Source organism: Tursiops truncatus, chromosome 3 (genome assembly GCF_011762595.2).
Source record: "Tursiops truncatus isolate mTurTru1 chromosome 3, mTurTru1.mat.Y, whole genome shotgun sequence".
NCBI classification, from domain to species: Eukaryota; Metazoa; Chordata; class Mammalia; order Artiodactyla; family Delphinidae; genus Tursiops; species Tursiops truncatus.
This window is the reverse complement of record NC_047036.1, coordinates 121,848,158-121,860,731: the sequence shown is the minus strand read 5'-3', so window position 1 is coordinate 121,860,731 and position 12,574 is coordinate 121,848,158. Positions and strand designations below refer to the sequence as shown.

The 12,574-nt window shown below is 38.2% G+C and overlaps 1 protein-coding gene across 4 annotated transcripts in view; it reads left to right on the top strand.

Annotated features, from left to right (window-relative positions):
• PRELID2 (PRELI domain containing 2) overlaps positions 1 to 12,574 on the top strand; it is a 137,856-nt gene that overhangs the window by 41,555 nt on the left and 83,727 nt on the right. For all 4 annotated transcript variants that reach the window (XM_073802657.1, XM_073802658.1, XM_019924632.3 and 1 more), the window contains exon 5: positions 10,722 to 10,827. In XM_073802657.1, coding sequence (XP_073658758.1) covers positions 10,722 to 10,827 — 106 coding nt within the window. The remainder of the gene's footprint in view (positions 1 to 10,721; positions 10,828 to 12,574) is intronic.

The following is a 12,574-nucleotide window of genomic DNA, read 5'->3' as shown; positions in this document are numbered from 1 at the left end:
AAGGGCCTGACCCTGCTTTACCGCCCTGTTATTCTCTTATATGTGGGCCAAGCCCGAGAGTGCTTTTCTGAGCACTTGCTTCTCCCAAAAGTGGCAGAAAGAAATGTTGGTTAGAATATGATGTGAGACTTTTATTAATCTCTCACCTACGTTTTCCTTGCAGACTGAAGAGTACATTTCTCCTAAGAGTGTAAGAAAGACTGCTCAACTTTTCATTCTGAAATATTAAAATCACTGTAAATTTCTACTCTGACTAATCTGGAACAAAGACAGGAAAGATTAGTGTCACCAGGATATAGTTTTACATGAGCAAATCATTTAAAATAGGCTTAAGTCTAAGGTGGAAGCTGCTTTGCTTAGACTGACTAGTTGCCTAGACTATTTATGTCATATTGGCTAAGATAACTGTGTGTGTGGGGGGAGGGGAGAGGGGAGAGAGGAGAGGGTAGACAGGAGAGGGTGAGGGAGAGAGAAGTATTCTGAAGGCTTCCTTTCACTATATGCATGATCTAAATGTAGAGGCTACTGCTATTAGAGAATTAGAGACAAGGTCTAATTAAGAGGTTATAGTAGCTATTTTTACCAAAACACAGCTTTTTGAATTCATAGTTTTCTCAATATATTTCTTAGTGTTAGTGAATGTGCTCATATATACATGTACAAATACACCTAAGTACACCTATGGGAGATTTGGCTCCCATTTCCTTTCCTTAGAGATATAAGAAGGTAGGGGGAAGTTTTTTGTTGTTGCGGAATATTTTTGATTGTAAAGAAATTTAATATTAATTTATCCATTTAACAAATACTCATTGAACTCATTGAATGCAGGCACTGTGCCGAAAATGGGGGAGAGGAAGTCATCTAAAAACATTAAGGAATGGCAACAAGCCTTTTAGGCAATGGTGCACATGTAACTGTTCATCTGTACCTGTTACTTGGTGGCCTCAGAGGCGAAGTCCTTCTTGCCTTCAGGGTAAAGTCTAAACTCCTCAGTCTGGGAATACCATTTGCAACCTGGTCTCCATCTGTCCTTCCAGCCTTATCTCCTAACATCTCCCACACCCACCTTATACTCTAGTCATTTTTATGGGAAAAAATTGATCAAGCCCCTTACTAAGTATTGGGTATTTTCAGATAACTGGCTGCTCTTCAGACATTCTCTGCTCCTTCACACACCTTCTTGTCTGAGACCTTGTGGTTTTCCTCTGGTAGAATGCTTTGCCTGCATTTGCTGGTGTGACATTCACCCTCTTGTCTATGTGTCTTTCCAACTAGTCAGTGAGATCCTGGAGGACAGAAACTGTCCTTCCCTGTGGGGCTCTTGAACCCAGTAAGGTGCTTAGTAGATAGTAGCCACTCAGGCAGTGTGTATTGAACAAATGAATAAATGAGGCAAAGTCCAGTATCTTGTGGTGATGAACTCCCTTAGCATTGTTTATCTGGGAAACCTTAAATTCACCTTCATTATTATTGTTATATTTTTCCATTTTTATTGGAGTATAATTTTTTTACAGTGGTGTGTTAGTTTCTGCTTTATAACAAAGTGAATCAGTTATACATATACATATGTTCCCATATTTCTTCCCTCCTGCGTCTGCCGCCCTCCTGCGTCTCCCTCCCTCCCACCTTCCCTATCCCACCCCTCTAGGTGGTCACAGAGGACCAAGCTGATCTCCCTATGCTTTGCGGCTGCTTCCCACTAGCTATCTATTTTACGTTTGGTAGTGTATATATGTCCATGCCACTCTCTCACTTTGTCCCAGCTTACCCTTCCCCCTCCCCATATCCTCAAGTCCATTCTCTAGTAGGTCTGTGTGTTTATTCCCATCTTACCCCTAGGTTCTTCATGACTTTTTTTTCTTAAATTCCATATATATGTGTTAGCATATGGTATTTGTCTTTCTCTTTCTGACTTACTTCACTCTGTATGACAGACTCTGGGTCCATCCACCTCATTACAAATAGCTCAATTTCGTTTCTTTTTATGGCTGAGTAATATTCCATTGTATATATGTGCCACATCTTCTTTATCCATTCATCCGATGATGGACACTTAGGTTGTTTCCATCTCTGGGCTATTGTGAATAGAGCTGCAATGAATATTTTGGTACATGACTCTTTTTGAATTATGGTTTTCTCAGGGTATATGCCCAGTAGTGGGATTCCTGGGTCATATGGTAGTTCTATTTGTAGTTTTTTAAGGAACCTCCATACTTTTCTCCATAGTGGCTGTACCAATTCACATTCCCACCAGCAGTGCAAGAGTGTTCCCTTTTCTCCACACCCTCTCCAGTATTTATTGTTTCTAGATTTTTTGATGATGGCCATTCTGACTGGTTTGAGATGATATCTCATTGTAGTTCTGATTTGCATTTCTCTAATGATTAATGATGTTGAGCATTCTTTCATGTGTTTGTTGGCAGTCTGTATATCTTCTTTGGAGAAATGTCTATCTAGGTCTTCTGCCCATTTTTGGATTGCGTTGTTTGTTTTTTTGTTATTGAGCTGCATGAGCTGCTTGTAAATTTTGGAGATTAATCCTTTGTCGGTTGCTTCATTTGCAAATATTTTCTCCCATTCTGAGGGTTGTCTTTTGGTCTTGTTTATGGTTTCCTTTGCTGTGCAAAAGTTTTGAAGTTTCATTAGGTCCCACTTATTTATTTTTGTTTTTATTTCCATTTCTCTAGGAGGTGGGTCAAAAAGGATCGTGCTGTGATTTATGTCATAGAGTGTTCTGCCTATGTTTTCTTCTAAGAGTTTGATAGTTTCTGGCCTTACATTTAGGTCTTTAATCCATTTTGAGCTTATTTTTGTGTATGGTGTTAGGGAGTGATCTAATTTCATACTTTTACATGTATCTGTCCAGTTTTCCAAGCACCACTTATTGAAGAGGCTGTCCTTTCTCCACTGTATATTCCTGCCTCCTTAATCAAAGATAAAGTGACCATATGTGTGTGGGTTTATCTCTGGGCTTTCTATCCAGTTCCATTGATCTATCTTTCTGTTTTTGTGCCAGTACCATACTGTCTTGATTACTGTAGCTTTGTAGTATAGTCTGAAGTCAGGGAGCCTGATTCCTCCAGCTCCGTTTTTCGTTCTCACGATTGCTTTGGCTATCGGGATCTTTTGTGTTTCCCTACAAATTGTGAAATTTTTTGTTCTAGTTCTGTGAAAAATGTCAGTGTTGGTTTGATAGGGATTGCATTGAATCTGTAGATTGCTTTGGGTAGTAGAGTCATTTTCACAATGTTGGTTCTTCCAATCCAAGAACATGGTATATCTCTCCATCTATTTGTATCATCTTTAACTTCTTTCATCAGTGTCTTATAATTTTCTGCATACAGGTCTTTTGTCTCCTTAGGTAGGTTTATTCCTAGATATTTTATTCTTTTTGTTGCAATGGTAAATGGGAGTGTTTTCTTGATTTCAGTTTCAGATTTTTCCTCATTAATGTACAGGAATGCCAGAGATTTCTGTGCATTAATTTTGTATCCTGCTACTTTACCAAATTCATTGATTAGCTCTAGTAGTTTTCGGGTAGCATCTTTAGGATTCTCTATGTGTAGTATCATGTCATCTGCAAACAGTGACAGTTTTACTTCTTCTTTTCCGATTTGGATTCGTTTTATTTCCTTTTCTTCTCTGATTGCTGTGGCTAAAACTTCCAAAACTATGTTGAATAAGAGTGATGAGAGTGGGCAGCCTTGTTTTGTTCCTGGTTTTAGTGGAAATGCTTTCAGTTTTTCACCATTGAGGATGATGTTGGCTGTGGATTTGTCATATATGGCCTTTATTATGTTGAGGAAAATTCCCTCTATGCCTACTTTCTGGAGAGTTTTTTATCATAAATGGGTGTTGAATATGGTCGAAAGCTTTCTCTGCATCTATTGAGATGACCATATGGTTTTTCTCCTTCAATTTGTTAATATGGTGTATCACATTGATTGATTTGCGTATATTGAAGAATCCTTGCATTCCTGGAATAAACCCCACTTGATCATGGTGTATGATCCTTTTAATGTGCTGTTGGATTCTGTTTGCTAGTATTCTGTTGAGGATTTTTGCATCTGTGTTCATCAGTGATATTGGCCTGTAGTTTTCTTTCTTTTTGACATCCGTGTCTGGTTTTGGTATCAAGGTGATGGTGGCCTTGTAGAATGAGTTTGGGAGTGTTCCTCCCTCTGCTATATTTTGGAAGAGTTTGAGAAGGATAGGTGTTAGCTTTTCTCCTGTGAAGCCTTCTGGTCCTGGGCTTTTGTTTGTTGGAAGATTTTTAATCAGTTTCAATTTCAGTGCTTGTGATTGGTCCGTTCATATTTTCTATTTCTTGCTGATTCAGTTTTGGCAGGTTGTGCATTTCTAACAATTTGTCCATTTCTTCCAGGTTGTCCATTTTATTGGCATAAGTTGCTTGTAGTAATCTCTCATGATCTTTTGTATTTCTGCAGTGTCAGTTGTTACTTCTCCTTTTTCATTTCTAATTCTATTGATTTGAGTCTTCTCCTTTTTTCTCTTGATGAGTCTTGCTAATGGTTTATCAATTTTGTTTATCTTCTCTAACAACCAGCTTTTAGTTTTATTGATCTTTGCTATCATTTCCTTCATTTCTGTTTTATTTCCGATCTGATCTTTATGATTTCTTTCCTTCTGCTAACTTTGAGGTTCTTTTGTTCTTCTTTCTCTAACTGCTTTAGGTACAAGGTTAGGTTGTTTATTCAAGATGTTTCCTGTTTCTTAAGGTAGGATTGTATTGCTATAAACTTCTCTCTTAGAACTGCTTTTGCTTCATCCCATACGTTTGGGGTCCTCGTGTCTCCATTGTCATTTGTTTCTCGGTATTTTTTTATTTCTTCTTGATTTCTTCAGTGATCGCTTCGTTATTAAGTAGTGTATTGTTTAGCCTCCATGTGTTTGTATTTTTTACAGATCTTTTCCTGTAATTGATATCTAGTCTCATAGTGTTGTGGTCGGAAAAGTTACTTGATACAATTTCAATTTTCTTAAATTTACCAAGGCTTGATTTGTGACCCAGATATGATCTATCCTGCAGAATGTTCCATGAGCACTTGAGAAAAATGTGTATTCTGTTATTTTTGGATGGAATGTCCTATAAATATCAATTAAGTCCATCGTGTTTAATGTATCATTTAAACCTTGTGTTTCCTTATTTATTTTCATTTTGGATGATCTGTCCATTGGTGAAAGTGGGGTGTTAAAGTCCCCTACTATAAATGTGTTACTGTCGATTTCTCCTTTTATGGCTGTTAGTATTTGCCTTATGTATTGAGGTGCTCATATGTTGGGTGCATAAATATTTACAATTGTTATATATTCTTCTTGGATCAATCCCTTAATCATTATGTAGTGTCCTTCTTTGTCTCTTCTAATAGTCTTTATTGTAAAGTGCATTTTGTCTGATATGAGAATTGCTACTCCAGCTTTCTTTTGGTTTCCATTTGCATGGAATATCTTTTTCCATCCCCTTACTTTCAGTCTGTATGTGTCCCTAGATCTGAAGTGGGTCTCTTGTAGACAGCATATATATGGGTCTTGTTTTTGTATCCATTCAGCCAATCTGTGTCTTTTGGTGGGAGCATTTAGTCGATTTACATTTAAGGTAATTATCGAGATGTATGTTCCTATTCCCATTTTCTTAATTGTTTAATTTTTGACAGCTTGATTAATATGTGTCTTGGTGTATTTCTCCTTGGATTTATCTTGTATGGGACTCTGTGTGCTTCCTGGAATTGATTAACTATTTCCTCTCCCATATTAGGGAAGTTTTCAACTATAATCTCTTCAAAAATTTTCTCAGTCCCTTTCTTTTTCTCTTCTTCTTCTGGAACCCCTATAATTCGAATGTTGGTGCGTTTAATGTTGTCCCAGAGGTCTCTGAGACTGTCCTCAGTTCTTTTCATTCTTTTTTCTTTATTCTGCTCTGCCGTAGTTATTTCCACTATTTTATCTTCCAGGTCACTTATCTGTTCTTCTGGCTCAGTGATTCTGCTATTGATCCCATCTAGAGTACTTTTAATTTCATTTATTGTGTTGTTCATTGTTGCTTGTTTCATCTTTAGTTCTTCTAGGTCCTTGTTAAATGTTTCTTGCATTTGTCTATTCTATTTCCAAGATTTTGGATCATCTTTACTATCATTATTCTGAATTCTTTTTCAGGTAGACTTCCTATTTCCTCTTCATTTGTTAGGTCTGGTGGGTTTTTATCTTGCTCCTTCATCTGATGTGTGTTTTTCTGTCTTCTCATTTTGCTTATCTTACTGTGTTTGTCGTCTCCTTTTTTCAGGCTGCAGGTTCGTAGTTCCCGTTGTTTTTTGTGTCTGTCCCCAATGGCTAAAGTTGGTTCAGTGGGTTGTGTAGGCTTTCTGGTGGAGGGGACTAGTGCTTGTGTTTTGGTGGATGAGGCTGGATCTTGTCTTTCTGGTGGGCAGGTCCATGTCTGGTGGTGTGTTTTGGGGTGTCTATGGACTTATTATGATTTTAGACAGCCTCTCTGCTAATGGTTGGGGTTGTGTTCCTGTCTTGCTAGTTGTTTGGCATAGGATGTCCAGCACTTTGGCTTGCTGGTCGTTGAGTGAAGCTGGGTGTTGGTGTTGAGATGGAGATCTCTGGGAGATTTTCACCATTTGATATTACGTGGAGTTGGGTGGTCTCTTGTGGACCAGTGTCCTGAAGTTGGCTCTCGAACCTCAGAGGCAGAGCACTGACTCCTAGCTGCAGCACCAAGAGCCTTTCATCCACATGTCTCAGAATAAAAGGGAGATAAAGTAGAAAGAAAGAAAGAAAGAAAGAAAGAGGATAAAACAAAATAAAATAACGTAAGGTAAAATAAAATAAAGTTTTTAAAATAAAAGATAATTATTAAGAAAAGTTTTTTAAAAAGTAAAAAAAAACAAAAGAAAAATGGACAGAAAAAACCCTAGGACAAATGTTGAAAGCAAAGCTGTACAGACAAAATCTCACACAGAAGCATATACATACACACTCTCAAAAAGAGGAAAAGGGGAAAAAATAGTAAATCTTGCTCTCACAGTTCACCTCCTCAATTTGGGATGATTCATTGTCTATTCAGGAATTCCACAGATGCAGGGTACATCAAGATGATTGTGAAGATTTAATCCGCTGCTCCTGAGGCTGTTGGGAGAGATTTCCCTTTCTCTTCTTTGATTGTACAGCTCACAGGGGCTCAGCCTTGGATTTGGCCCTGCCTCTGCGTGTAGGTTGCCAGAGGGCATCTGTTCTTCGCTCAGACAGGACGGGGTTAAAGGGGCTCCAGCTCACTCAGGCCAGGCGGAGGGAGGGATATGGAGTGCGGGGCGAGCCTGCGGCGGCAGAGGCCAGTGTGACATTGCACCAGCCTGAGGTGCGCCGTGCGTTCTCCCAGGGAAGTTGTCCCTGGATCCTGGGACCCTGGCAGTGGCGGGCTGCACAGGCTCCCTGGAAGGGGGTGTGGATAGTGACCTGTGCTCACACACAGGCTTCTTGGTGGCGGCAGCAGCAGCCTTAGCGTCTCATGCTTGTCTCTGGGGTCTGCGCTGTTAGCTGCAGCTTGCACCCGTCTCTGAACCTCCTTTAAGCAGTGCTCTGAACACCCTCTCCTCGCCCACCAGGAAACAAAGAGCTCAGCTTCATTGTTGAAGGATAGTTTTAACAAATACAGTATTCTTGGTTTACAGTGGTTTTTTTTCTTTAGCACTTTGAATATATCATATCAATTTTTTGTGAACTACTAAGTTTCTCCTGAGAAATCGCTGAAAATTTTATGTGGGCTCCCTTGTATGTGACAAGTTGCTTTTTTTCTTGCTGCTTTCAAGATTCTCTCTCATTGTCTGCGACTTGATGATTTGATTATAAAAGTCTTGATGTGGGTCTCTTTAGGATTTATCCTCTTTGACATCATTGAGCTTCTTGAATTTGGATGTCCATTTTCTTCCTCAAATTTGGGAAGTTTTCTGCCATTATTTCTTCAAATAGGCTTTTTGCTTCTTTCTTTCTCTCCTCTCCTTCTGGCACTCCCGTTATGTGCACATTGACCACTTCATGATGTCCTGTAAGTCCATTAGGCCATCTTAACTTTTCTTCATTCTTTTTTCTTTTTCATTTTTCATTCTCCTCTGACTCAGTAATTTTAAATGACTTGTCTTCAAGTTCACTGATTCTTTCTGCTGCTTGATCAGATCTGGTGTTTAACCCTTCTAGTGAATTTTTCAGTTTTTATATTTTATTCTTCCGTTCCTGGATTACTGTTTTTTGTTTTTTTTTTCTTAAAATTAGTTTCTGTCTCTTTGTTGATATTCTTATTTTGTTCATGCCTCATTTTCCTGATTTCATTTAGTTGTCTACCTCTGTTCTCTTTTAACTCATTGACCATCTTTCATGTGGTTATTTTGAATTCTTTGTCAGGTAATTAATAGATTTCTATTTCTTTAGGATTGGTTTCCAGAGATTTATCTTGTTATTTTGGTTGGGGCTTGTTTCCTTGTTTCTTTGTTTACTTTGTGATCTTTTGTTGAGACTTGGGCATTTGAAAAGACAGCCACCTCTCCCAACCTCTGCAGACTGGCTTTGTGCAGGGGAAGACCTTCACGCATCAGCCTGGGTAGAGATTTTGGGGGGGGTGGCCCTCATGTCTTTTGTGAGGATGTTTCTCTTTGGGGCTTGTGTGTGTAATTTTCCAGTTAGAAGGTTTGCCCCTGTTATCAAGAGCTCATATTCTCTTGCTCCCCCTGGTGTCTGTTTGTGGTACTGCAGATTCTTTGGTGCTATAACAAGCCACCATGCTTGCTTTTGTTCTTAGCAGCCCCCAGACATCCAAAGTATGCTGCTGTTCCCTTCAGCCTTCTGAGTCAGGCAAGACAGAAACCAGTTCCTTGGACAGCCCACTGTAAAGTCAGAATGTTAGCTGTACATTCTGCTCGTTTCTTTCCTTTCAAGGAGAAGCCAGGAGACAGGGTTTTTTTCCTGATTGTGGTGCCCTGTGCTGGGTGGATGGGGACTGTGGCAGGTAAATGCAGCAAACATTTTTGTTCACTTCAGTGTGGCTCTGCTTGGCTTTGTACTCGCCTGGGGTGCTGCAGTCTCTTAGCTGGTTTATGCACTTCTCATAAAGGCAACTTGGCCCATAAGTTGGGGTCTCTGTGGGGGAATGAGGGCCTGGGGCTTCCTATCCTGCCATCTTTATGACATCACTCTCAAGTGTTATTCAAATCTTTGCTTTATGAAATGGAGATAATTAATATTGGTAGAACTTTTTTTATTTTTAATAAATGTATTTATTTATTTATTTATTTTTGGCTGTGTTGGGTCTTCGTTGCTGTGTGCGGGCTTTCTCTAGTTGCAGTGAGTGGGGGCTACTCTTCATTGCGGTGCACTGGCTTCTCATTGCGGTGGCTTCTCTTGTTATGGAGCATGGGCTCTAGGCTCATGGGCTTCTGTAGTTGTGGCACACGGGCTTCAGTAGTTGTGGCTCACGGGCTCTAGAGCGCAGGCTCAGTAGTTGTGGCACACAGGCTTAGTTGCTCCATGGCATGTGGGATCTTCCCGGACCAGGGCTCAAACCCGTGTCCCCTTCACTGGCAGGCAGATTCTTAACCACTGTGCCACCAGGGAAGTCCCAATATTGGTAGAACTTTAAATAGGTTAGTGGCACATATAATCTGTCTCACCTCCTTTTCTAATCAAAGATTAAAGAAGTCATTCCAGGCTTCTTTCCTGTCTCTGTCTGTCTATCTCTCTTTAGTAATGGTGGCTAACATATAATAAGTTCCTTACTTTGTGTCAGGAACTGTTCATGTTCCTGTTGTATGTATTAATTCATTTACTTCTGACACTAGTTGTAAAAGGAAGATACTATAATTATTCCCAATTTTCATGGGAAGAAACTGAGTTAAGAGAATCTAAGTAATTTACCTGAGGTCATACAGCTGATTATTGTCTCATACTCAATTTTAACAAGACATTTTGTAGCATGGAATGAGAAATATATATATATAAATACATATATATATATATACATATTAGAATAAGTTAAATTTATTTATTTTCGGACAGGTAGAGATTTTTAAAGTTTGTTGACTGTCCTGACTATTACAGTTTGATCATTGAATTATTTGTTAGGTATAAATAAAAATTCTGTGTTCTGCAGTTTTTATAATCAGCATAATGTACCCATGTGTTTTCTCTTCTTTCCAGCTTTGAGATGTAAGTGACATGTAATATTGTGTGAGTTTAAGATGTACAGTGTAATGATTTGATATATGTATATATTGTAAAATAATTATTACAATAAGGTTATTTAACACATCCGTTACCTCACATAGTTACAGTTTGTGTGTGTGGTGAGAACTTTTAAAATCTACTTTCTTAGCAACTTGAAATGAATAGCCTTTAATTTGAGTATAATACGTTGCTTATATTATATAAACTGGAAGTCTCCTTTTGATAAAATCTTTGTTGTAATAGGCAATTAATGAATTATTATGGATATTATTTTGTGTTGATTATAAGTGGTAATAATGCTGTTGGAAATCCCTATAATTTAAATATTCAAATATAGAATGACACCAAAGGTGACACCAATGACACCAAACGTGTGTGTGTGTGTGTGTGTGTGTGTGTATGTATTTTTTTTTTCTTTTTAATTTTTATTGGAGTATAGTTGCTTTACAATGTTGTGTTACAAAGATGTATATTTTTGTTTTTTGCAGGACAGAGTTCATTCAAAAAGGCAGGATTTCAATCACAGGGGCTGGTTTTCTCAACTGCGTTTTGGAAACTTTTGCCAGCACATTTTTAAGACAGGGTGCCCAGAAGGTAAGCTTCTTTTCACTTTGAACCAACATTAATTTTAAGAAACCATGGAGATTCCCACTGGGTTCTTGAACAAGGCTCATGAACAGACAAAACAAGAAAAATATACAATTAATAAATATATGCAAAGATAATTACCCTCACTTATTATTACATAAATCCAAATCAAAGTAAAACTGAAGTGCCATTTGTGGCTCATTAAGTTAAAAACATGCCGATGAAGAATATGTGACAATATGGGAATACGTATAGTCTAATAAAGAGAAATAATCAGAATGAATAATTATATTTACTGTATATACAATGTGATGACAGCTATTTAGTAAAAAAGATACTAATAGCTAATATTTACGGAGTGCTTACCATGTGCTACTCACTAAAAAGAATATTTAATCATCAATTCATTTAATGCTCGCAAACCTTGGAAATAGCTGTTATTGTTGTCCTGATATTCTGGACAAAGAAGACACAGAGCTCTGGAGCTGCTGATTGCCTTTTATTGTGGTTTTCAAGCTCTATACTTGTGGGAGCTTAGGCTTCCATGAATGTTATTCAGAGGCCACCTTGAAGTTCTAAGGTCCTGTGTTAACCCTGTGTTTTAAGTAGTGCTATTCTTTTTTTCATTTGTTTTATATAGTATTACATAAGAGACTCATATATCCTGTTTTCTCGCCTAGGAAAGTCCATTTCTTACGCACCTTTATATGCCTATTGTAGGTGTTCCAAAATATTTTAAAATTATTTTATTAGTATTTGTTTTATTTATTATATTTAAAAATTATTTGTCATTATTATTGTTATTAATTATGTTGGTGAACATAATCACTTATTTCCAGGGTTTACTCAGGTATGATGCATGTTACCTAGTTTTGTTTTGTGGGATAGGCTTAATGGCTGGTCTAAAGAACTATCATTATGACCTTAGATTTTATGGGTAATAGACCTTGGTTCTCGTTTTACAGATCTAGGTTCAAGAATGAACCTCGACCACAGTGTGTTAATCTGGGAGGCTGAGGGTGATGGATGAATATTTGGTACTGTACTGTACTCCATAGACATACTGTCTAGATTGATGATGTGTTCCTGACCCTGGTGAGCACATCGCCAGGCTGGCCCTGCCTGTGTAAGCCTGGGCTTGAAGTGGATAGTTGAGCTTCTGCAAGGTCTGATGTGACTGTCACCTACTCCGACATTATTGCGGGTTTACCCTGCTATCTTGCAAAATATGCATTTGTAAACAGCCCCATCTTCTGCAAAATTGCACTCTAAAAATAATAGTGCTGAGGAGAAGATAACTTTGGTTCTATGTCCCTGACTGAGTTGACTTCTTGGACATTGTTTGTTTGTTTGTTTATTTATTTATGGGTGCACCGCGTGGCTTGCAGGATCCTAGTACCCCAACCAGGGATTGAACTGTAATCTTTGCAGTGGACGTCAGAGTCCTAACCACTGGACCACCAGGGAATTCCCAGGGACATTGTTTAGATTAAAAGTGGCAAAGTTTTTCTGTAAAGAGCCAGATAGTAAATTTGTTAGACTTTGTGGGCCAATAGACAAAATCAAGATACTGTGTGGGTGCTTTGTAACAAGAGAGAACCAAATGTGCACACATTTTTTATTGACAAAATTAAAATTATAATAATAGTAATTGAGTATAGTTTTTGCAATAAAAGTCTACTAAGCATATAATTCTTAAAAGAATGGAATTCTTTTTTGGGGGGAGATAACATTTACCTGAGTTGGGGTTAAA